Genomic DNA, 25069 nt, shown 5'->3' with positions numbered 1-25069 from the left:
TTCTATTCAAAATTTAATTCCTAGCTGCAATTTCTGGTCTACTTTTAGTTCTGCTTTAGATTTCGGCCCCATATATAATACACCAAAATCAACAAATTAAGGAAAAGAAAATTCTAATATTGGATAAATTGAGGGAAAATGAAAGGGACAGTATAGATAATAGTGTGTAAATTAAAAGGCATAATTAAATAGTTTGGTTAGAAAATATTTGTTTGACCTGCAATATGTCAGTTTAAATCAATCGACGATAAATATAGATTTTTATTTAATTTTTTTTTTACTAATATCAGTAAATTTGATAAAAAAAAATTTCCACCTATATAGGGGTCTCTATTTGTTAGACATAACCATATATTATGAGTACTAAATATAATTTCTCAAACTAAAGGGAATTTATGTGTAATGATACCACACCTTATGACAGAACAATGTAATCATCCCTAGATAAAACTAAAATTTATAGGGACGCATCACGCTTGCATGGATTTTACGAGTTTACAAATAAATATCAATTTCTGACAGGAATTTCCCTCAAAAGCTCGAGCCATGTACATATTGTTTTCGTCAGAAATTTAATGAAATTAGGATTTTGGGCTAAAGTTGCAAATTTTTAAAATTATGGGATGCTATGTGGTAAATTCAAAAATAATGGGATCAAATTCGCAAAGAAAACTAAAACTTGTGGAGATGTAAAATGCAATTTCTCCAAACTGTGGATGCACTTGAAAATTTGCGACATTTACTTCCATTATCTGTATATATGTAATTATATATGGGTGTGTTTTTATGTACATAAAAAAAATATAGTGGCGTACATCAATCAAGTATTCTCATACAGAGTATTGTTTGTTTTGATCGAAACCTTAAAATTACCTCTGTAATAAATACTTTTTTAGGAAAAGAGGAACTTTAAACTTGTACATTAGTTGAGTCCAAGCTAATTTTCGTTGTGTAGATATAGGTTGATAATATCCACTGATTGTGAGGGGAAAAACACAAAAATAAGGACTATAGCAATTTGGATATTTCAAAATTCATGTTGGATTATTAATGTTCAAAGATTACATTCATGCCAGACCATTTCTAGCCATTTTTTTCCGAATACCATTGAATATTTATTTTTATTTATATAAATTTATAATTTATTTCACAATTCTTTTGTTATAGTGATGTATGTGAATTTATTATAATTAATTTATGATTTTTTAGTAAAAACCAACAAAAGAGTGATAAAAAAATAATAGAGAATATACCAAAATGATTTTTCACTAATTATAGAACTTATACTATATAGTAATATCGATAATGATACATAGATTATCCAAATAAATATTGCTAAACAATTTTTAAAATGAAAATAAATTACTGTACAATAGTAAGTAAGTAATTCGACAACAAATTAACATAAAAAATTAAAAATGATTTAAATTTATGAACCATTCACATTAATTAATATGTTGAATTATTCTATCATATTAATCTGTTGATAATTGTGAAAATAAATAGTGGTAATAATGTCGTAGGTAGCAAATTTTAGGAATTGGACTCTACCTATAATATTGTACTAGCTAGGGTTCAAGATTTTATTATACGAGACCTTCAAATTAGACTATATATCCTAAGTTCCAAGCACATTAATTATATACATAAAATTTTGATTTGCACGTTCCATTTTGTTAGGTAGGGATTCCAACCACTATAATTATCTAACTGCATTTTCAAATTTCTTTATTAACTCAATGATAAAAAAGATTTAGGCGGTATTGATTTATTATTTTCGAGTCTAGTCCTTAAACTTCATAAATATATTATATTCTTAGAGTGTGTTTGGCTCACCCTATAAGTTCTTAAAATCATCTTACAGAATATACTAAAGTTTATAAGATATTACAAAGTTCGACAACTTCTTTCTTTTTTTTTTCTTCAGAGATTTTCTTTTTTTTTTTTTGAAAAAAAAAGAGGATCTTGCACCTTATAATTAAGTTATGTATGAACTTGTAAAATCTTGTTAATAAGCATAGCCAAACGCGCACTTAATCGATGGTGCAAATTGTATCTTTTCATAGTTTGGGGGTATAAAGTTAATTGCAATTAGTTGGGGGTGCAAAGTGAAATTAACCCAAAATGAAGGTATAATTAAGAATTGTCCTTTGCCAATTTATGTTTGAATAGGTTACGTTATAAATTACCAGCTTCCAACCACATACACGCCTAACACCGTGTATGTGGACATGCTATAACCTAAATGAAGGATGAAATAAATAGTTAATAGGAGGTCTTTTTTGCAATTTTTACGATATTATATTACAGTAACAAAATTGAATGTGGAGTTACAACGTGTACCCAATACATGCTAATCGTTGTAGTACGTCGTCTTTATATACATATAATAAATAATTATTATATTTTTAAATATATTATAAATAAAAATAAAATATATAAATTAATAAATTATATTTAAAAAAAGAAATAAATATTTTTAAATATATTATAAATAAAAATAAAATATATAAATTAATAAATTATATTTAAAAAAAGAAATAAACAAAATAAAATCAGCTTAAGACATCTCGTAGTGTAACTTTTGTAAATAAATAATTACAAATAATTTTTGAAATTATCTAATTAGAATATAAGTGTCATATTTAAAATTGGTACGAATTCAAATAATAAGTGTTTTAGGCTTGTCAGCCCAATCTAGCCACCTTGCTAATGAAGCAATGTGAAAACATGGCCCGTATTAGCAGGCCTAGTACCATATAACAAGGCTAGGCCTTTGCATTTCGATTAATCGAATCGAATCGAACCGAATTTTTGGTTAATCAAAAATTTGATTCGAGATTTTTAAAAACCAAAATGGTTCAGTTCGATTTGGTTAAAAATCAAACAATTTTGGTTTTTTTCAGTTTAAAAAATCAAACTATTTTTTTAAAAAATAATATATATATATAAATAATTGTGATAGTTTTTCAATTTTATCCAAAAATACAAATACCAAAATTAAATTCTAATTTTATAGTACAAGTCACAAGTGTATATTAATAATAATATATATTAATATTAATATATAAACATAATATATATAATAAATATTTTATTTAATATAATATTTAAAGAATCGGTTTTCGATTGGGTTCGATTAATCGATCGATCACCATAAAATTGATTTTCGGTTAGATCCGATTCGACCGATTAAACCGCTTTATGCACACTCCTAAACAAAGCTGCCAAATCATTTGTCTGCATGTCATGGATCACGTCATTTTAAAAAAGAGTACCTGTATCGATAGCAAGATTCGGCTATTGGAAGCAACATGTAACTACTTAACCTATATTCACAATTAACCTGGAAGGACCCTTTTGAGCAAACATATCTCTTAGGAAATAGTTCCAAGTATCGAATAAACATCATCCCTATAAAGTAGTTTTTTTTTGTTTTTTTAGTTTTATACTTTCATTTTTTCGCTCAACTTTAAATAATAACAAAATTAGAAATTTTGTATACGCTCAATTTACTTTTTTTTTTATTATTCACTAATCAAATATTATTTATATATATATATTCATTTTTCACCTGAATCAAACAAGTTCTAAGTTTTTATTATTTACTTTTTATGGTGGCAACAATGTGGGATAATTTTATATACACCAAATATAAATATAAAAACTGATTGCACCCAATTTGACTAAAGTAAGGATCCGATTCATTAACAAGCCCAAAAGAATATGTGGAACTTCGCCTTTCTAGAGCCCACATTTTGGACCCAATTTCTCCAAAAAAGCCCAAATATGAAGACCAATTTTCAGTAAGATACGGCGACTCGATCTGGTTGGTGTTTGGTAATAAGCGTCGTCTGTTCTCTACAGTGTGAACTAAAATGCGCTCTTCTAATTGTTGTCTGCTGGGGAGGCGTTTCTTCCCAGTAAACGATTTTAGCTCAAGAAAAGCCACCGCATGACACGTAACAGTACGTTGAGTGAGTTGTTATTGTTGCTGTTACCGTTGGCGTCCTCTCTTTGCGTGCCATTTGCTCAATTTCAATTCTTTTCCGCCCTCTAACGAACAATTTCGGGAAAATCAGAAAAACCGACGTCGAGGACAGCAAAATCTTGAATAGGGTCCCGTTAATTCGTTCTCCAGTTTAGTGCTCACTTAATTTTTGACGAAAAGCTGCAAAGGTACTTAGTTCTAGCTTGTTGAGGGGCTTGATCCCAAGAATGGATCAAGATGAGAAATTCTCACTTCAAGGAAAGCAGGAGAAATTACCCAAGAATGGAGTTTTGGGGATGATTGTTAGCCCATTTAAGTGGGTGAAAAAGCTGAGTGATGAGTTGCACTGGAGCTTTGTGTTGGGAGTAGTGATTGTGTATGGAATCAACCAGGGGCTCTGCTTGGGGTTGAGCAAAATCAGCACGCAGTATTATATGAAAGATGAGCAGAAATTACAGCCCTCTGAAGCTCAGGTCTACCATGGAATGATTATGATACCTTGGATTGTCAAGCCTTTGTGGGGTCTTCTTACAGATACAGTTCCCATTGCTGGACGGAGAAGGAGGCCGTACTTCATCCTTGCTGGTAATATTATGACCACCTATGAATCTTCGGTCTTCGTTCCTTGTTATGTGACTAATTGGAGCATTTTCAAGGAAGAGATTGTTTTTTCTCTTAGCAAATTAGGAGTTGTATTAGTTCTTTATTAGCTTCCCTCTTCTTGTGGTGCCTTTTTTTAAATGTCATTTGTTGTATGATTGATTTATTATTTTCTTTTTCTTGCAGTTTCTTTTCTCCATGTCGTAAGTTATGCTATAAGATCAAGTAGAATATGAATGGTTGTTCATTTTGTACACATAGTTCATGGCTTTTGGATCTGGAGACGAGCACATCATAGACACAATTTGTTGAAAATTATTTGCAAATTAGAGATTGTATATCTGTAAGTTATATGAAGGATCCAAATCTGTAGTTAGTTAGTAGAGAGGCATCAATGTACGGACAGGAGATTGAGCACTTGATGAAGAAAATATTTTGAGAACATTTTAAGCTAGTGGGAAAAAAAAAGATTTTTCCAGTTTGCAGGTGTTAAACAACTAGCCTCGCTTGGGGGCCTAGATAAAATACTTTTTCATACTGCTTTTCTAATCTGCAAAGGGTTCCAGCTGCACTTCTCTATCAACTGCAGAAAACAGTAGTTACATAAAGATGGAAAGAGACATTTTTCAAGTTGTTGCATGCTTGTAATGTTCTAAATGAGTAGTTCCCTAGTTTCTCCTGGTTTATATTTCAAGCTAAAAGTATAAACCATTTTATAAGCTTCTCAGTTAATTTGATTCATCTAGATATGAATATTATGCATGCATTTTATTATGCATATTGTGGTACCAATCATCTTTTGTCTATAGAAACAAGTCCATCACTACATCTATGGAGTTACTCATTTTCTGAAGAACTTCAGAAAAAGTATGTATGAAGGATAAAGTACAAGAGATGTTTTTCCACAAAGCTATTTAAAATTCAAATGAACTTCTTTTATCTTTGGGCGTGTATTGAGCAAGACATAACTGATTCTCCATATTTCTTGATATAAACTTGTTGAATGAATATTTTCATGAAACATGAAATGCGTTCATATTCATGTAACATGAACAGCCCTACAGTACGCGCAATGAAATATTGAAATTCTGAAAATCTTCCTTTTCTATGATGGCATTTTGTGGTCTATGACTGTGGTGTCACTACTGTTTCAGTTCTTTTTAGCGATTTTCTTGAGCTTTTCACCCCTTTCCATGGGCTCTCTAGTTTAAGCACTAGTAGTTTCTGTGTTGACATTAAACTTCCATCGGCTTTATTTGCTCAGTATAGTACCATCAATTACCTGCTTCGTGGGTCTACTGCACTTTTGTGTTTGAAATATGAAAGAAGAAGTGATCCCTAAAGACAAGAAGGCCAATTGCAGGAAATCTACAAATGAAATTGGACTGTAAACTTGATAAGTCACAAAGGCAGTTTACCATCCATAGCTCCTAATCATGAAGCCCCCAAGTTACAGTGGTGAGTTGTTTCACCATGAGCTTTGCACCAGGCATGTGCTAAGCAGTTCTAGTCACTTTGAGAAGTTGGTCTACCCTCAATATCCTCAAGGTGCACTTATATGCACCTACATGCTTATTTCATGTGTTAAAAGCAATTCCATGGACCTTAGTAACACTTACATTATCTTATTATATTTTAAGCAATGTCGACCAGGCTGCTGTGTCGTGCTATGGATATCCGTAATTTATCTTTATAGTCAAGAACTCAAGGGCACATGGTTCTTCAAATGAGATATTGCAAAGTGCTGTTGCTTGTATGAAGTATAGCAGAGAGTTGGATAAGCATGTATAAGTCCATCTTGCTTAGGGTAACACGGCAACCGTGTGAGTAGTATATAATAGCAGATAAGAACCGACTAAATTAGCTATTGCCTGTTAGCAGCATAACACAGTTAATTAATTGCGAGGTTGGTGAAAAGAAAACTAAAACTTTCTCTGTCCCGTCCCGCAATATTTCTGACGCATAATGATCCTTACTTTTGCATATGTAAGACATCCTTTGTAAGTTTTTTTCTTTTTGAGCAAATAGAAAATATGGAAGTATTGCAAGAATCAGCCAAGATTGCTCTTTCTTTTTCTGTTTTCCATTTGCTGCTTATGCGGAATTTAATCTGGTGACATCGTGTGTGTGGACATGCTATAACCTAAATGAAGGATGAAATAAATAGTCAATTGAGTAATTTTAAGTAGCTCATGGAGTGTATAAGCTATCGAAAAGAATAATGAGACTGATTATCACTGGAGGCACTAGCAACGAGTACTTATGACGTGCATATTTAATTATTATGGGACTATGTTATGGAATCTAATGCGGTTATGAGCACTGATTGATTGTAGGAGAAGCAACTCTAAAATCATAGCAAAATCTTGGTCTTGAGCGAGCTCCTTATGATTTCAGGCATAATTGGTGCCGTCTCCATGATTACACTATCACTGGAAAACAACATATACCTTGGATTTGCTTTGTTACTCCTGGTATGTGGAAGTGCTGGTGCTGCAGTAGCTGATGTGACTATTGATGCCTGTGTGACTGAGAACAGTATAGGTCATCCTTCTCTCGCTGGAGAGATGCAGAGCTTGTGTGGATTGTGCTCTTCTGTTGGACAATTAATTGGATACACAATTAGCGGCTTTCTTGTTCATCTGATTGGATCAAAGGTATGCTACTATGGTTTTTCTATAACCATTTGTACTTTGACTAGATATTTGATATTGCATTGCATTTTATTAGGTTGCAATATGAAGCGTGCTAATAGACTGATGCATAATATAGACTATGATTAATATTTTTGAAAATTAATTTGATTAAAGTAAAGAGTCAAATTGTCTGGCTTTACATATAAATAAGCTTGCTAGATATTATCTGAGTATATCCAAGAGAAATGTGAGCTCACTCTCAACCCAGGTAAGGGCACCCTCTTGCTAAAAATTTATTGGTGGTTCTTGCCTTGCAGGGTGTGTTTGGAGTCCTTAGCATTCCATCTGGACTGGTGATTTTGGTTGGAATGACAATTCAAGAGCCCTTGATCCGGAACTGTTCATATAAGCGAGTAAGCAACTATCTGCTAAAGATCATTTAGGTCCTCTGCAGCTGTGGGGCTAACTTAGAAAATGCATTTCTACATAGGTCAGTCAGAAATTTCTGGATGCTGGTAAGGCTATGTGGATGGCTCTCAAATGCCCCGTTGTTTGGAGACCATGTTTGTACATGTACCTATCATTATCAGTGAGCCTGCACATACACGAGGGAATGTTTTATTGGTACACAGATGCAAAAAATGGCCCCTCTTTCTCAAAGGTACCCTCTTTCTTTAGTTTTCTATCTGAATTTTTGTAGTCTACAAAATTTTCAAACGAAACTACTTACTAAATCTTCCTCAGAAAGATCCAGAATTATGTAATTTAAACCATCATACATCCCAAGTTCTCAACTTATGCATATAGTTACCATAATATTTCATTTTGTAGGAGGCAGTGGGATCAATATCAGCTCTTGGTGCAGTTGGCTCTCTTTTAGGCGTTCTCCTCTATCAAAATGCTTTTAGAAGTCACCCTTTCCGACGTGTGCTTTTCTGGGCACAGTTGCTGTATGGTGCGTCAGGAATGCTGGATCTGATACTGGTTTTGCGTATAAACTTGTTATTTGGGGTGCCAGATTACGCACTTGTCGTGTTTGATGCAGCCGTCTCTCACATGATTGGGCGCCTCAAATGGTTGCCTCTTCTTGTACTCAGTTCAAAGCTTTGTCCTTCTGGTATAGAAGGCACATTCTTCGCATTGCTTATGTCGATTGATCACGTGGGTTCCTTCACTGCATCTTGGGCCGGAGGCTTGTTGCTCCACACTTTAAATGTAACAAGGACAACTTTTGATAACCTTTGGTTGGCCATATCAATAAGGAGTCTTTTCCGAGTTCTTCCAATCGGGATTCTGTTCCTGATTCCTAGTAGTGATCCCAATGTGTTGATCCTTCCAACTGAGATGTTGAGAACAAAGAAGGATAACAACACAACAGATCCTATTAATATGGAAATGGCCCCCCTTGTCAACAGGATCGATCATACTTCATTAGACTCATGAAATGGGAGAAGACCTGGAAAATCCAGTATGAATCGAGGCATGTTGCTCGATTTTCTTGAAATTTCAATTGGTTATCTTTCGTTTCACCTGTTGTTGCTGAAAGGAACGGCACAGTAGCAGTTCCAGCTCATATGACATTGAGAACAAAAGATTGATCAAGATTGGAACTGCCCATTTTTCCAGGTTTCGAATGTCATCTGCCTAATTTCATTGACATAGTTTATAAGGAAAGTCTTATAAGAAACTATGTTCTTCTCCTATGGATCCATGAGGTCATCAGTGAATTTTCTACATGCAACGTGGAATCAATCTGATCTGCAGCTGAGCCTCTGCTTTTATTTATTATTAAATTCGTATAATATGCTACTAATTAGTGGAAAATCTGAAGCTCAAAGATGGGGATATTCCAGAGGACTATATTTGACAGACATAAGAACTTACAAATGCCTCAGAGATTCCCTCTTTCTGAAAAAATTGCTGTCTATTCTGGATTTTTCCAAGAAAATGGAACAGTGTTTGTGCTGAACATGCAAAATCAAATTCTTTTGTCATTTTGTTTGTTTGATATTGATGTTGTGCTATGATTAGTTTATTACTACCTTGTCCATTTCTGTAAGGTTTATGTGGACCGAAAATGAGATAGATGACTTGCAAGTATGAGAATCCGATTACGATTTTGGCCTCAGAGAGAATAAAATCTAGCATAAGATTTCAAATCATACATGTGGCCATGAAACGAAACTGTTCGAATGATACTCAAACTCTTGTTTTTCAATGTTAGAACTTAGATGAGTTCTATGTTGTTACAAAGAGTCGAGTTGAGTAAGATACTGTTTGTGTTCAAATTTGGTTTGAATTTATTGTCAGATCGAGGATTCTGAAGGTGGGCTCTCTTAAATTCTTTATAGGTGAAAACTGAAAAGAATTTGCAAATGCTTCGGAGATTCCCTTCTTTTCAAGCATTTTTTGCTGCAAAAAGCTGATGTTTCCAAGACAACATTGTATCATCTCTGTGCTGATAGTTGCAAAACAAAAATTTCCTTGTCATTTGTCTTGTTTGCAACTGATGCACCTTGTCTGTTTCCATAAGGTTGATGAAGAGACAAGAAAAAGTAAAAATAAAAAACAAATAGGAGATGATTCTTTTTTTTTTTGTGATTTCTTGTTAAATAAAAGATAATTTTATACAAGAGTGAGAATCCCAATTATTCTTGCTCAAATTGATTATTGCCATTAAAGTGGTTGAAAAGTATACTTTGGCTGTGCTCCTAAGACTTCATTCTTCTTTGCAGACAAGAATAAAATTTTGTACAGGAGATAAACATAGGAGCCTCTCTCTCGCTCTCTCTTAGAATAAACCTTATACAGGAGTATTACATTTGAACACTAGATAGAAGAGTATAACACAAGTTGACGTTCATATGTTCTATAACCTAAGATAAACAAATCTTTCTACCTCTAGTTCCCAACTGAGTCATTTGGCTTTGCCAGTTGAAGCTTTCTTGCATCATCACAGTCATAATCTTTCACTCCTTTGATCTGTCTTAACTGAAACTGCACATCTCCCTGGCAAATCCCACTTTCATCTGTTGAGTATCATATATAACTCTTGTGTTCCTCTGCTGATAATTCCCAATAATACCAATCTCATCTTCATATGCAAGGCTTGCAAGAGCTAAACACACCTGAGAAGCATCCCTCTTCACAATATAGAACATCCCAGAGACGTCCACACTCATCTGACCGTCTCCCTCGAACCACAGCTTAAGTGTAGGGATATTCACTTCTGCATATGCTGAAAGGTTGAAGCATGTGTCCAAGATTGAAAAACTTGGTGCTGGTGGATATCCGGAGAACTGTTTCAAGAACTCAGCCTTGATGGCCATGTAGATAGATGGAGGTAGCCTTGTGATAACGGTCCCTGAGTCAATAAGAATCCCGCCTTTCCCAAAATTTGGAGAGCTTAAAGCCACCCCACCAACACTAGTCCCTGTTAGGTTCAGAACATAGAAGCTGGAAAGCTGAGGATTTGGGACCAATCTAGTGTAAGATATTGGTGTGGTGTTCTTGTAAGCCGAGGTATCATTCCCTAGTATTAGTGAACCAGAAGCTGTAGCATCAGAATCAGGCAAGCAGTATGAGAAAACTCCCCCAAAAACATTGGAGGTTTGAGAAATCAGTGAGAGATCACTCCTGCCTAGTCCCATTAGGCCTGAAGCTGCACCAAACAGGCCCTTATTGTTTCGGCCACATCCGAACACAAAATTCTCAACTGGAGTAGTTCCAAGAACTAGATGATCTGTACCGAGCTCCCCATGAGAATACGATCCGTCACCATAGGTAACAACATAGTTGCATATAGGTGCATTTTTTCCGCATGATCCTGAGTTCCCTGTAGCAAATTGCAGAGTATGACATGCTTGTGAATTGCACTGAACTGACTGGTAAGAGGAGGATATTAAGGGGTTGAAGAGGGGATCTGGTTGAGAATAGCAGAGTTTGCAGGGCTGGCATTGAACCCATGTCAGGTCACTCCCAGTGTCAACAATCACGGTCAGGTTCCGCCCACCTAATGCTACCGTGACAATGTAGTTTAATGTCTGTAGCCTGACACCTGAACTGATGGGAATCTGAGTTTCTATTTGGGTAGAAACTACATTTTTGATTTGGGACTGTATAGACCTTACTCGAACATCATCAGCAATCAGAAGTTTCTGGAGTTTTCGTTCCCAGTCCCTTATCGGCCCAGAGCAGTAGTCCCGCTGCTTCATTTCTAATATAGTTGCACCATTTTGTGTCCCTGATAATGCAAAGAAACTCTAATCAGATGGAGTTAATGCTCATCATTCACATGCAGTATTCATACTATGAGAAAATCAAGCATCAGCATCAGCATCAGTTTATGTTGTCTGTATATTTTGAAATTTATTTTCTTGCTTCAAACTAAGCTATAAGCAGCTTTGAGAAAGCTGCAACATGTTCTACTTTTCTGAGATTCAACTTGCAAGAAATCTCAAAGAGTAAACAAACATCACTGTTGCAGAAAAAGCAACAAAAAGGGGTGAGACACCTTATCCTCAACAGTTAATATCCACTTCAACCACCTCTAAAAACTCGAAAGAACAGAACTTATGTTATCTTGTCTTGAATAAAGCATGTAATAATGAAGCTTGGTAAAAGCAAATGTACACTACTCCTAAACCAAGAGACAGTCAGTTTCTTGCTTATAACTCACTTGATTTCTGAGAGAAGCAACTTCGACCTTCTCCCGTTTGTTTCGATTGCAGTTTTCTCAATGAAAGGACTCCCTTTTCACCAAGACTACTCACCTCATCCATGCAACAAAGTACAACAAGAATAAGCAGAACAGCCATTGATGGCCAAAGCGCCATTCAACTTACAAAGTTTGGAAGAGAAGAGATAAATTTGCTACTCACCTCATCCATGCAACAAAGTACAACAAGAATAAGCAGAACAGCCATTGATGGCCAAAGCGCCATTCAACTTACAAAGTTTGGAAGAGAAGAGATTAATTTGCAGAGCGAAAGAGGGATGGGAGAGAAGAATTTAGAGGGGGTGGTGAAGGAAGGGGGAGATTCTTAGGAGTTGGAGCTTGGCATGAGAACAAATGGAGGGGTTGGCTGAAGGCCCCACTCTTGCATGAGAAATTATTGGGACTTCACGTGCTGATACTTGGAAAACAAAATTAGTTTTTGGGAATTTTTTTTTTTTCAAATCAGATTTGCCGAACAAAATCAATCATAGAGCAAAAATATAATACATTATTGATCACTTTCTCTAAATTGTAAATCAATATGCGGCAAGTATATTACATTTATCATATAATTAATTCAGGTTCAATCAAAATCTCATTTGAGTTAGAATTTCTTCTTAGTTTTGCTACTTAGAAAAATATTTTTGTTGGTTTCCATGGATAAGGACTCCACCCCTTCACGGATTCAACTGTCACAAACTCACTAACCAACAGGAAAAAGAGGCTTTCAGCAGTTTTCTTGGTTGCTTTCATGCTTTTTCTTGAGGGAAATAAAACGTTGTTAACCTGGTCATGACTGTCCCAATTGAGAAACTTTAACCATCATGAGATGTTTATTATTTCGTAAGTCCTTATTAGACTATTGATCGACTTGGTCACTACAATCCCACTAGTGTACCAACATCTAAATTTTGATGGATCAAATATTATAAGTCGGATGCTGTCAGATAATGAGCTAGGCCATGCCTTCTCCTTGTAAGACTTGAAATATGAAAATCTAATCCATTCCACCTCAAGTAGGTGCTCACACTTAAAGGTGTTTGCAATACTTTTGCTTTCACAATAAAAATGAATTGTAAAAAAGTTGTAAGAAATTCGTAATAAAAGTTTGGAGTGTTTGAAAAAAAAAGTAAAAGATAAAGAAAAAAAAGTCAGAGTTGGAAATTTAGCAAAATAACTTAATATTTGCAATCATTATAACCAATTACAAAAATTAGTAGGGAGTTGTTTATAGCTTTTAGTTTAAATTAGTATAATTTAAGCAGTTCAAAAGTAAAAGTTATAAATCAATACAACTATTTTCATCTTATTATCAACAATAAATTGATAGACACTTATTTTAAACGATTATAAACATCTCATCAGTACGTCAAAAACCTGTCCCACACGTCTAATACCCCGCCAACCATTACAACCCCAAAATCCAGTGTGTCCAACCCGTCACACCCAATTACAAAATTTACTGCTAATTTAAGTATATTTAAATAAAATGACGAGCTATGTGCTTTCATAAGTTCATATCGTGTGGTTGCTTTTATGCTTGTCCTTATCAATATTGTGTGTATATATATACATACATACATACATGATACACATAGTACTTGATTAAGCTTCTATAACACACTTTCTTTGTCTTGGAGTTGCACTTTAAGCTTTATTGACATTCTTCTACTGTGGTCCAAGAATGTTACAGTAAAGGGTCCCAAGTGTGGGTATTATCAATAATTATTGTAATAATTATAATATATAATTGCAGGCCAAATATGGATACATAATACTACTTATATATATATATATATATATGGATTAGTCATGAGCCAAATAAGCTTGATCTGCTTTTAGCTTTTGGGAGATTAATTTAAGCATGAGAATGATTTGAGCAGCTATAAATAAGTTGGGGTATGGGTTCATTTTGTCTAAAATTGGAATATATGTGAATAATTGCAGTTCACGGGTATAAAGCTAGCTTTTATTCATTACAAATTATTATTGAGTTTTTTATTTATTAAAATCGATGTATTGATAAATTGTGACAGGTGTTTATAAAAAAAAAAAAAAAAAGTCAATTGACGGAGGAAGAAAGCAATTGAAGGGGCAACTATAGTCTTTTCAAATTGAGGAGATTAAAAGATATCAGACTTGAATGAGCAAATTACTCGGTTATCCTTGTTTAATGAATCATAATCTTGTATTGAAGGTAGGTGGAGGATAAAATAGTACTTTTACACTAGCTGTCATAAATAGCACAAAGAGCCTTCATTTGATAAGGGAAAACAAAAACTTGTATCGAGATATTGATTAAATCTGTTGAATTAAATTTCGAACAATAATATTATCATTTCAGTGTTTTTCACTTTGTACCACATTAATAATAACTATTATTATTTGTCAACTTTGGTGGAAAATAGATTAAAATAATATATTATTTGATAGAGTCATAACTGAGTCTTGGAAGGTCAATTTTGCAATTATTTATGATCAGATTTCACTAATTTTTGCACTATTGAATAAGTTGGAATGCATAAAACCTACCATTTAATGCATATTTTCAGAATTTTAATATATATATATATATATATATTAAAATTTCACTGTTTGGTTTCATTTTCAATTTTCAATTTTTTGAGTGGATTAACGTGTTTTTATGTCTACATAAATATTTTTATGAAAATGAAAATATATTTAGAATAGTTGATGGAATTGTATTTTCTTTTATTATTAGAAATTTAAAATAAGTAATTGTTAACATCATATATTATTATTTTATTAAGTTTAATAATGAGAGATATGTATATTTTTGCATTTATATAAAGAAAAAGTAATAATCGAGATAAAAAAGAATTAGTTAATAATATTGGGCCTCCTAATCATTAATCAAAAAAGCAACAATTTGATAAGAAGGATAAACATAAACATTCCACTTCAGTTGGGCCCATTTCTTCATCAGACATTATGATTATACAGACATTCACTCTCAATTGTTGTCCTTGTCCAATACCAAATATATAAATATAATTTTTATTTATCTCATCATCATGACACCTAATATACAGTTAAATGGCCCAGACTTTAAAATATAAATCACTTATCGATTAAAAGTGGAGTAAGTGATAAACATAAGTGAAAATAAAGAATAAATATTAGTATCGGTTAAAAAATGACATGAGTCATTAAATAAATGATTATATTTTTATCAATATTAAAATTTGGTATTGAGATATTACAAATTGTTATATGAATGAAGAATATTTTTTATTATTAATATAGATATAGATAAAAAATATTTAATGTATATGTGTAATAATAATAATAAGAAGGGCAAAAAAAAAAAAAGTGGGCCCAAATTTACTAATTGTTGGCAACCAATTTCTTGAGTCCTTATCAGTTTGCTGGCTGAGGGACCATTGCTTTGTGACTTGTGATTGCCTTTGTTTTTTGGGCATTATGCTTATTCACAATTTTGTCTAAGTATCTTTGTGTTTTTTTTTTCTTTTTTAAAATAAAGTATGAATTTTATCATGTTGGGTTGAAGTTATTTTGTCCAAAAATGTATTATCATTGCAATTTTTTTGATTAATGTTTAGGTCAATTTGATATGAAAAATTGTATTCGATTTAAAATATGTTTTTTTAATGTGTTTGTTCTTGTCAAAAAAATTTGTTAAAATTTAAAATGAGAGGGTATTTATAACTTGATTTTTTTTGTTGGCAAGTGTTGATTGTGTTACGTTTTTTAGCCTACAAGTTGGCTTTTTTGTTATACTTTTGACTATTAGTTACTTTTGAGTTGTTGATTGTTCACTTATTCCCCTGATTCTTTGGGTCAATGGATAGGGATATATGCATTTCTGCACATAGTTTATGTTGAGTGGTTGACTGTAACCATATTTTTAAGAGTATTTTGAGAATCAACGGAGGGGGTGTATACAATTTTGCCCATAGCCATATTTGAGTTGTTGATTGTGGGCATGTGGCCACAATTCCAACGACACTTTTGGGAATCAACAATCGGTGTTACAATTTTTGTTATAACTTTGACTGTTGCTGGTTATGATCATATATTTCAAGAGTAATTTAGGAATCAATAATTGGAGATACATTGTATTTTTTTTATAACTTTGTCAAGTTGTCAATGTGGCTACAAATTGAAAAGACAATTTGGGAATCAACTAAATCATAACTTTATCGAGTCGTTGATTGTGGGCACGTATTCAAAGGGCACTTTGAGAATCGACAAGTGGGGATATTTATAACTTTTGTCATAAGTTTGTCGAGTTATTGGTTGTAACCATGTATTCTAAGGGCAATTTGGGAATCAATGTTGAATTTTATAATGAAACAGAGGCTGAAGAAAAGGAAAAAATAGAGAATGGAGTTGGGGTTGAAAGCTGCGTTCTTCATTGATGAATTCCAAAATGTTTCAGTTGTACAGGCTTGGGGCTCGAACCCCAGATTAAGTACACGGTTAATCAAAGCTCAACTAAAGTAACAGATAACCGTCAGACTTTACCACGTAGCTCAATAGAAAATCGAATAAATGAATCAGCAAAGCATACAATGTAAACAAGAGAAATCGTCAGATGAAAACACAACTTCTACTATCCTGCGTCAAAGCTAAAAGTGCCATCATCTTTCTCATCATCATCTTCAACTTTGGCTTCTCTATTATGCAGATCATTAGCCAAGGCATTCGTTTGTGTTTGTGCAATCTCAACAATCAACAAGTGAAAATATATTATATTTTTCTTAAAATTTTCGTCGAGTTATTGACAGTGACCACATATTTCACTTTTGTTATAGTTTTATTGAATCGTTGACTATAGCAACACATTCCAAAGGCACTTGAAAATCAATAAGCGGTGATACATTAAATTTTTGTCATAGTCATCGAGATGTTGATCGTAGGTACCAAAAGCTAGGGGTATGTTAAATGTTTGTAAACATTGGCATTTGTATTGGGCCATGAGTAATGTTTGATTGGCTAAGCCCATGAATTTTTTGGGCCTCGTAAATGGGCCAAATTAGAGTCCATCATAAGGACACCTTACCGTAGCTATTTCACAGGTGCTCAGGGATAGGATTAATTGTATTTCTAAATAAATAAATCATAATTTATTTAAAATTCAAATTCTATAAATATGAAATAAATCATAATAATCTAAATTTAGAATTTAAGTAATTAATAAATATAAAAACACAAACATATATTGAACAGAGATACATTTAAGTTACTTTACTAACTAATTTACCTACAAAAATAAGTGATGTTTTTGGATAAAGAAAATCAATTGTACATTTATCCAAATTGCATACAAATGTCGAGTATGCTTCAATAGCTGATTATGTATAGATTTATTTGTGGTATGTCGTTGTTGTTATTATTTATGTTATTCCTCACTTATCTTGACATTGTAAGCTCGTAATTTATTTATATTCCATATATCTAAAATTTATTGTTCAAATTATTCGTTGTTTCTTTTTTTTTTTGGTTGGCGAATATTTTTAGAATCACAAAGAGATAAAATAAATATATTTAACATATTTTATTTTCAAGTGGATCGTATCCCAAGTCCAAAAAGTCTGGACAAGTCAATTATCAGTATTTTGGCGAACCTGCTCCAAATTTGATGCATTGTTATCTCTAAATGGCACCTAATGCAAAAGTATCTAAAAAGTTGAAACGTGCCATACTGAAGTTAACATTAATTAGACCTATGTTATTATTGCTAATTTTTTTTATTTTAATTAGTAAAAGTTAGATCAAAGTAAATTCATTATAGCTGTCTCAAAATAAAAAAAGAATCTAATCGTTATGATAATTTCCTTTGGTAAAACACATATAGAAATTGCGGACTTTGTTGTTGTAACCTCATTAATACATTAGAAATTGAGTCTAATATTCAATAAACTCTGTATATTATAATTCAGTCATCGTCAACCAATAATACACTCATATAAAATGACAAGCTATATGTCCTCATTGAAATTCGATCTTGTTCCTGATATTTGAACTGTGCTTATTCAAATATCGAATTAGCAACTCTACTACTAGCTAGATTACCGTGACATTAAATCTATGCTATTTGTGAGGGCTCAAAATCCTACAATATCGTAATTAACAAAAGACGATCAAAATATTATTAATTAAATTTATTTCTTGTATGGGATAATTATATCTTTTGATTAATTAATTATATTAATATTTATTTAATCAATTTTGTATGTTGGACACGCAATTTTGAATTATTATTGTGCTACTATACACATTTTTTGAATTTGATGGTGATATATTTGATTCAACACTATAAGATTAAAATATCCCTTTTTTTTATGTAAAAAGACCAAAATACCCAATCAAGTATAGGATCAACGTGTTTCCCATTGGAGTCGGGGCGGCCCCAAGCCAACTTGATCTAGAACCTGAAATTAGGGCGTTCGATGGCTTTTTGGGAGTTCAAAATGATGATACATAGACTCATACGACTACGAAATCAGTTAGTGGTGGAGACAGAGAAAGAGGTTACAGATTCCAAAGTCACGTAAAATCAGAAATCATTGGTCTAAAATAGACAGCCGCCGGAACAATCTAAATCTAACACCCCACCCCACAAACGCCTCTCTTACAATTCCCACTACACGACAAATCTCCAATCATTATCCACTTCATAATTTTCAATTTTTAAATTAAATTCCAAACTCCATAATATTAGATTTACCACCGAATCCCATTTTATTTCCTGCGTGTCGAAACGACACTGCCAGATCCCTCCACGTGTTGATCCGGCCAATCCCGGCCGTTCCGCTGATGACAGCAAGCGGAAGCTTCAAGAAAAACTGGGGGCCCACACTTATCCACTACCATCACGTGACTGACGATGCACTCAACCCACCACACATGTGCCCTCCAGATTACCAAATCACCCTCCCCAATTCCAGTGAAAATCGAATAATATATATATATATAGGTATATTTCTACAAAATAATTGTCGGACATTGTAACTCACTTACAATAATACAATATCAACATCGTTAGCAACTCATTATTTTTATTCTAATTTATATAAGACAAAAAACAGACAGCAATTTTATAAATTTTATTTGATGCTGGCCTACATCTACACAAGTTATAATGGTTTATAAATTTTAAAATTTTCATTTTATCAGCAATGCGCCTCTTTATATATAATCTGCGAGGGCCCGATTGAAACGAATAATACCTCACTTAGTCGGACTTCAATATATCACATATAGTCCCTTGTATGAAAGGTTGACGTCATTAGCATGCGTTCTCCATCAATTATAAATAAAAAAGTTTGAACAAGTTATAAATCAAACTTCTTCTCTTTAATGAGATGTATCTTTAGAAACAAACATATAAGATGTAACACATATTCATAAAATTACACTAAAAGCACACAATAACTCATTCAATGATGCATTAATCGCATCCCAAATTGCAATGGCAGTATATATAAAAATTTATATCATTATTTATTTAATGAGAGACCACTCCTAAAAATAATTATAATTATCGACAAAATATAAATTACTTGAAAATGTGCAATAGAGGATTTTTAGTATTCAACTTTCTTATGTTGTTAGTACATGCGCACTTTATTATTTATGACGGATTCCTTGGCCTGTCGAAAAATCCACCCAATTAATGCTTATAGTACTGTACTTATGTACCTCATTTACTTAATAAAATTTATATTTATTGAAAAAAATATAAATTACTTAAAAATGCAGTTTTCTATATTTATTTATTTCAAAAAGAACAATTTATTATTTGATTGGAATTAATGAATAATCACAAACATATGCAAAATTTATTTATTTTATTAATAAAATAAAATAAAATTTAATTTATCCCAATAGTGCACTACCCCCAAGTCCAAGTTGGAGATTCCAAACGAAGAGCGTGGGGGGAGCACGTGCGAGGGGCACCAAACAACCAATGCACTGAAAGTCGACACGTGTGAGTCACCGTCCCCGAATAAAAAATGTCATTCCAGTTCAACTCCTTTCTTTCCCTTCACCATTATTATTATTGTTATTTAGCTCTTTTTCCTCTTTATATATATATATATATATATACATATATTTAATAAAAACAGCTCTTGAATTGAACAGAGGCAGCGTAGACTCTCCATTTACGAGCCCTAAGGCTTTGATCCAAGGCTGTTGAAGTTGTAATTTGCAGTTCTCAATGGTGCATTTGATGAAGAGTGGCGATTCGGAATCTCAGGCCGAGAAGATGGCAGCGGTGAAGATGGAGGTCGAGGATTCTTTGGAGGAGGAGCACGCCCCACTCCACAAGCGCCCCAGAGTATTTTTCTTTCCTTCTCCTCTTTCTAGTTCTTCTCTATGTGGATGTGTCTGCAGCTGCCCTACTTTATTTATTTTTTTGGATTACTACTGTTTTGGAGGACTTGAGGGACAAAAATGAGTAGCCGGAATATATTAGCACGGAGAGATTGTTTTTTATTTAATTAGGTTAAGGAGTGCGGGAATGTACTAATTTATTGGCAAAATGAAGATTTTGACTCTTATTTTTGATGTTATTTTGATTGTTGGGAGTTTGTATTCGGTTTCCTAGATATTTTTTATGCAGTTCTATTTGGCCTTGATTAAAGTGTTTAACCATGTGGTTAACTCGGGAGTATGTTTCCCTTGTTGATTTGATGATTAAACCAGCTATTTTTGAGTTGTATGCCGAGTATTTTTTAAGGCAACAGAAATGATTTGTTTTGTTTCCTTTCCTATTGATTCTAAATGAATACAGTGGGTTATTCATGCTTCCGTAGCTTGTTTTGTTGAAATTGATGGCTTCCGTAGCTTGTTTTGTATTCACTGATGATTTACTTTTGTAATCATTGTAAGTTTAATTCAGTAAAATAAATAATATTTCAATTCACGCCGTTCCGATAGGATTTTGTAACGCTTATATGTATATTTTCTTCATTGCAGCAGCAGAATTTCGGATTGGGTGGTTTTACGGTGCCGGCTTCACAATACAACCCGCTTAATGAGCCAAGTCCATTGGGCTTGCGTCTCAGGAAAAGCCCATCTCTTCTGGAGTTAATTCAAATGAAGCTTTCCGAATCGGCTACAGCAAAAGTTGGAAGTCATGGTCATGGTAAAAAAGAACCAAAAGCTGGTGCTGCTTCTGGCGATAAGTTGAAGGCATCCAATTTTCCTGGTTCAATTCTTAAAATTGGGACCTGGGAGGTACATATTGCTTTATCTGTTTGGAAAAGGTTTCGTAGTCATTTGATGTTAAACTCACCAAAACTATTGCTGTACTTGCAGTATAAATCAAGATATGAAGGAGACTTGGTGGCCAAATGTTATTTTGCAAAGCATAAGCTGGTGTGGGAGGTTCTTGATGGGGGTCTTAAGAATAAAATTGAAATTCAGTGGTCGGATATCATGGCTTTGAAGGCAAATTACCCTGATGATGGTCCTGGAACTTTAGATGTTGTGGTAATGAACAGTCTCTTATTTCGTTTGAGTTCTGCTTTGTTTCAGCGGCGGTACATTTATTAAGCATCTGCAATCACTATTGATTGTCATAACAACCCCACTTTCTTGTGCTTTTTGCAGTTGACACGGCAACCTCTTTTCTTTAGGGAGACTAATCCACAACCTAGGAAGCACACTCTTTGGCAGGCAACATCGGATTTTACTGGTGGACAAGCTAGTATACAAAGGTAATATAGGTATTTAAAGTTTAAGTAGAAGTACGATTAGGAATTCGCTTTTAGAAAACTGTGGCAGATGCAATGAATTCCTCTCTATAATGTTTCGTGTTTTTATTTGTTGTTTTTGTCCTTGTTTGAGTTGATGGGGAGGATTGTCTGTGAGTCCAGGATCCTTTTTGTTTGGGGGCATGAAAGTTTTTTCCAGGTGCAGCTCGAAATGTGGAGTCATACTTGGGCTGTTACTTGAGAGTCCTGATACTTATATTGGGCCAATGTAAAAAACTTGGAAATTTAAGTAATATTCATGTATGTGGTCGTCTTTGTCTGTCGCATAGGTAGGTTGTTTAGGTCGCATAACCTTTGTCTATCTTCACATGAACGTGCATGTTCTGGATACCTGTGTTCATTATAAAGTCTGAATTTCTTTTTGGAGATTTATTCGGTTATTTGATGATATGAAGCCCTGATTGGTATCTGACCTGGTTATTTTTGGTTGCAGGCGACACTATCTGGAATGCCCACAAGGCTTGCTGGGAAAACATTTTGAAAAACTCACACAATGTGATCCCCGTTTGAACTTTCTCAGTCAGCAAGGCGAGATAACATTAGATTCTCCCTATTTTGAACCTAAAATCTCTGTGTTTGATGATAAAAATGGAAACAATAGTGAAATTGATTCAAATAGGGAGGGAAGTCCTTCCTTTTTCAGCTTACAAGATACTGCTTCACCATCAGGCCCTCAATCTTCTTCCTCAAAGAATGATCTTGATGCTCTTGGCAGACATTCAGATTCTTATACTCGTGAAACACCGTCTCCATGCTCAGGTATACTTATCATGGCAATTTGAGAGCATGTTGAACTCTAATCATTGTTTTGCCCACGGAAACTACCTTCATCAATGCTTAAACTATGCATTGTCCAGCATGCCTTCTTTTTGGATTTGTTACAAGATGGTCTATCTTTTGCCTGGTCTTGTCTTTGTATCTGTTTGTCTTTTCTTACACTGTTATTTTGAATGGGTGCTGCAGAAAAGATTGATTAAGAATCTCTTTATGTGAAGAATAATATCCTTTTCCCTTTAAGATAAAACAAAAAATTGGCCTGTAAGGTATGTTGAGGAATTTTATAGAAAGCATTGATCGTTGGCAATTGGAAAGTATGGAAAGACATTTCTGGAAGTTATAGTTCGAAGATGATCTCAGTGGTTTGCCAGACTCTTTTCACGAACTGTTTCAAAAGGGGCCAAGTGATATCTACTAATCACTTGGCACTCCTTTTAATGGTCAAACAAAGTATCATGCTATTATGATCCTTCTATTATTAAGAAGTTGAGACAGAATCATTAGTACATGTAGAACAATTTGATCATTTTGATATGTAAGTCATCCCGTGTTTGAGCGCCTATCCTCCTATCTGAATCATTCTATTATTCTCGGCACCTGCTCTGTTTTAGTGCATGAAAAGACTACTCTACTGGCTCATAGAAGAACTATTGAAACTTCTTAAGCTCTTGTTTTATGATATTCACTATCATCTACACATATCCTGCTCTCAGAATTTGAGTTCTTTTCACATCTGATCCTGTATTTTTACATTCAGCCATGGACACACTGACAGTTGAAGATATAAAAAACGGTGAAATTGAGCAACTTAAGGAGCTCAGCAAGTGGGATCAGATAAGGGTGCCTGGGCTCCGTTCATCTATGTCGATGAGCGATTTAGTGAGCCATCTTGAACACCGGATATCAGAACAGGGAACATCTGACACTCCGACTCTCTCCAGTGAGGAATGGGAAAGCCTGCAAATCTTGGATGATATCAATCGTTGTTTGTTTAGCGACATTCAACACTTGCCTGACTCAGATGAGAAGTCGCTCATGTCAAGAGTCAATTCTCTTTGCTGCCTCCTGCAGAAAGACACTGCTCCAGGTTCAAACATACAGTTTAAAAGTGACCACTCTCCTGATTTGGCATTGGTGCAAAAGAGAGGAGAGGAGTCAAACAATCTTGGTGCGTCGACTTCTGCGGAGAAGGTCGAAGAGAACATCCACAACGATGACTCTGAAGGCATATCTGGCCCAAACCAGGTATCTTCCATGTCCAGGAAGGACTCTGTCGGAGATTTGCTGCTTAACCTCCCTAGGATAGCTTCTCTACCGCAGTTCTTGTTCAACATTTCAGAAGATCTTGAGAACCAAGCTAGATAGTACCTTCCAACCAGTTTATGCCCAGTAAACTTGTACATAAATGTAGTAGTTCTCTTGGAACTTTGTTCAATCCGTGGATTCGGAAATTCAGATTGATGATGAATCCTGTAACGTTTGTCTTTTAAGTTGGCACCGAGTCCATGTTGGGTGTTGTGTTATCATAATCTCTGTACAAATAAATGTATGTCTTGTTGTGTGCATGTTGCCGTGTATTTGGTCTATACTGTAGATATGATTGTTCTGTGTTGTATCATTGTATGCACATCGCCGCGTATTCAGTTTGTACTATAGATATGATTGTTGGGCAGGTGATTCCTTGGTTAATACTCGTAAGGTTTCTTATCTTGTGGAATTATTTGTTTTCCTACAAATACTCGTAAGATTATTCTGTATAACTTAATGACCGAAGAAACGAACATGAGGAGGCTTAGAATAGCTACATGTCTATTGAAATGTAGTGCACCAGGGAGACATGATCATATATTGCAATTTATAAGCTGTCAAACATTGCACAAGGTTCCCAGGGGCCAGCAATATAAACAGCATTTTCCTATTTCTTGTTTGTTATTTGGCTAACACAATTATGCCAAATAACCTCTTCAATACATATACTTCCTACAACACCAGAAAATATACAAAAGAATAAGGCATATAGAAATAGAAGTAACAAAATAAGTCTAGTTCCCCTCTGTTCCTTCTTCGACTGCTTCGTTCGCTTGCAACACATCCATAAGCATTGCTATTTGGTTCTGCAGCATCGCGTTCTGTCTCTCAATATCAGCACGCTTGCTACGTTCGTCCAACAGCTGCAGCTGCAGGTGCTCTAGGCACCGCGCGTCCTCTTCCAACTGCTCGTTCAGCCCATCAATTTCTCTGTCCTGCATATATGATTAAGACGGACATTTTGTGTTCAATCACGGTAGACAAGACAAGCAAGAGAGGCCTAATTCAAGAAGATCACCTTTCGGTTCATTTCTTGTACTGCGATTCTGCGCATGCTCTCAACAACATCCACATTTACGAGCTTCCGTTTCTTCCCAATCAGCCAACCTTTTGGATAACTTGCAGACTCAAAGTCTGGAGGTGGAAGCAATGATTCTGCCGAAGGACGTTTCCCATTTGTGTTACCCACCGGATCCAATGGTTCGAACAAAGCCTTACGTTTTTCGGAAAGGACGGAGAGGCTGTTTGGTTCGTGCTGCTTTTCTTCCGT

The 25069-nt window shown here is 34.3% G+C and overlaps 4 protein-coding genes across 5 annotated transcripts; 2 read left to right on the top strand and 2 right to left on the bottom strand.

The window, feature by feature from the left end:
- LOC105165332 (probable folate-biopterin transporter 3) lies at positions 3871 to 9129 on the top strand. The gene is made up of 5 exons (XM_011084311.2): positions 3871 to 4576; positions 6989 to 7248; positions 7545 to 7640; positions 7718 to 7888; positions 8059 to 9129. Exons 1-5 carry the CDS (start codon positions 4219 to 4221, stop codon positions 8668 to 8670), a joined length of 1497 nt encoding a protein of 498 aa, XP_011082613.1. The 5' UTR covers positions 3871 to 4218; the 3' UTR covers positions 8671 to 9129.
- On the bottom strand, positions 9868 to 12276 carry LOC105165322 (aspartyl protease family protein At5g10770). 2 transcript variants are annotated; one of them, XM_011084299.2, is made up of 3 exons: positions 12108 to 12276; positions 11906 to 11999; positions 9868 to 11470 (listed from the first exon to the last, which is right to left on the bottom strand). In XM_011084299.2, exons 1-3 carry the CDS (start codon positions 12168 to 12170, stop codon positions 10215 to 10217), a joined length of 1413 nt encoding a protein of 470 aa, XP_011082601.1. In that variant the 5' UTR covers positions 12171 to 12276; the 3' UTR covers positions 9868 to 10214. The 2 variants fall into 2 exon arrangements, with proteins under 2 accessions (XP_011082601.1, XP_020549691.1); XM_020694032.1 differs by having other exon boundaries at positions 11906 to 12096; positions 12205 to 12274.
- On the top strand, positions 20026 to 24084 carry LOC105165312. The gene is made up of 6 exons (XM_011084288.2): positions 20026 to 20273; positions 20915 to 21175; positions 21257 to 21430; positions 21551 to 21657; positions 22148 to 22473; positions 23249 to 24084. The coding sequence occupies exons 1-6, from the start codon at positions 20154 to 20156 to the stop codon at positions 23854 to 23856; spliced, it is 1596 nt and encodes a 531-aa protein (XP_011082590.1). The 5' UTR covers positions 20026 to 20153; the 3' UTR covers positions 23857 to 24084.
- Positions 24302 to 25066, bottom strand: LOC105166845 (protein HEADING DATE REPRESSOR 1-like; the record flags this gene model as incomplete). Its single annotated transcript, XM_011086340.2, has 2 exons — positions 24302 to 24734; positions 24818 to 25066. Coding segments are annotated over 2 exons (450 nt in total), but the record flags the coding sequence as incomplete, so codon positions are not given.

This window comes from Sesamum indicum, linkage group LG1 (assembly GCF_000512975.1).
Source record: "Sesamum indicum cultivar Zhongzhi No. 13 linkage group LG1, S_indicum_v1.0, whole genome shotgun sequence".
NCBI classification, from domain to species: Eukaryota; Viridiplantae; Streptophyta; class Magnoliopsida; order Lamiales; family Pedaliaceae; genus Sesamum; species Sesamum indicum.
The sequence above is the reverse complement of the archived record's forward strand: the minus strand, read 5'-3'. Positions and strand labels throughout refer to the sequence as shown.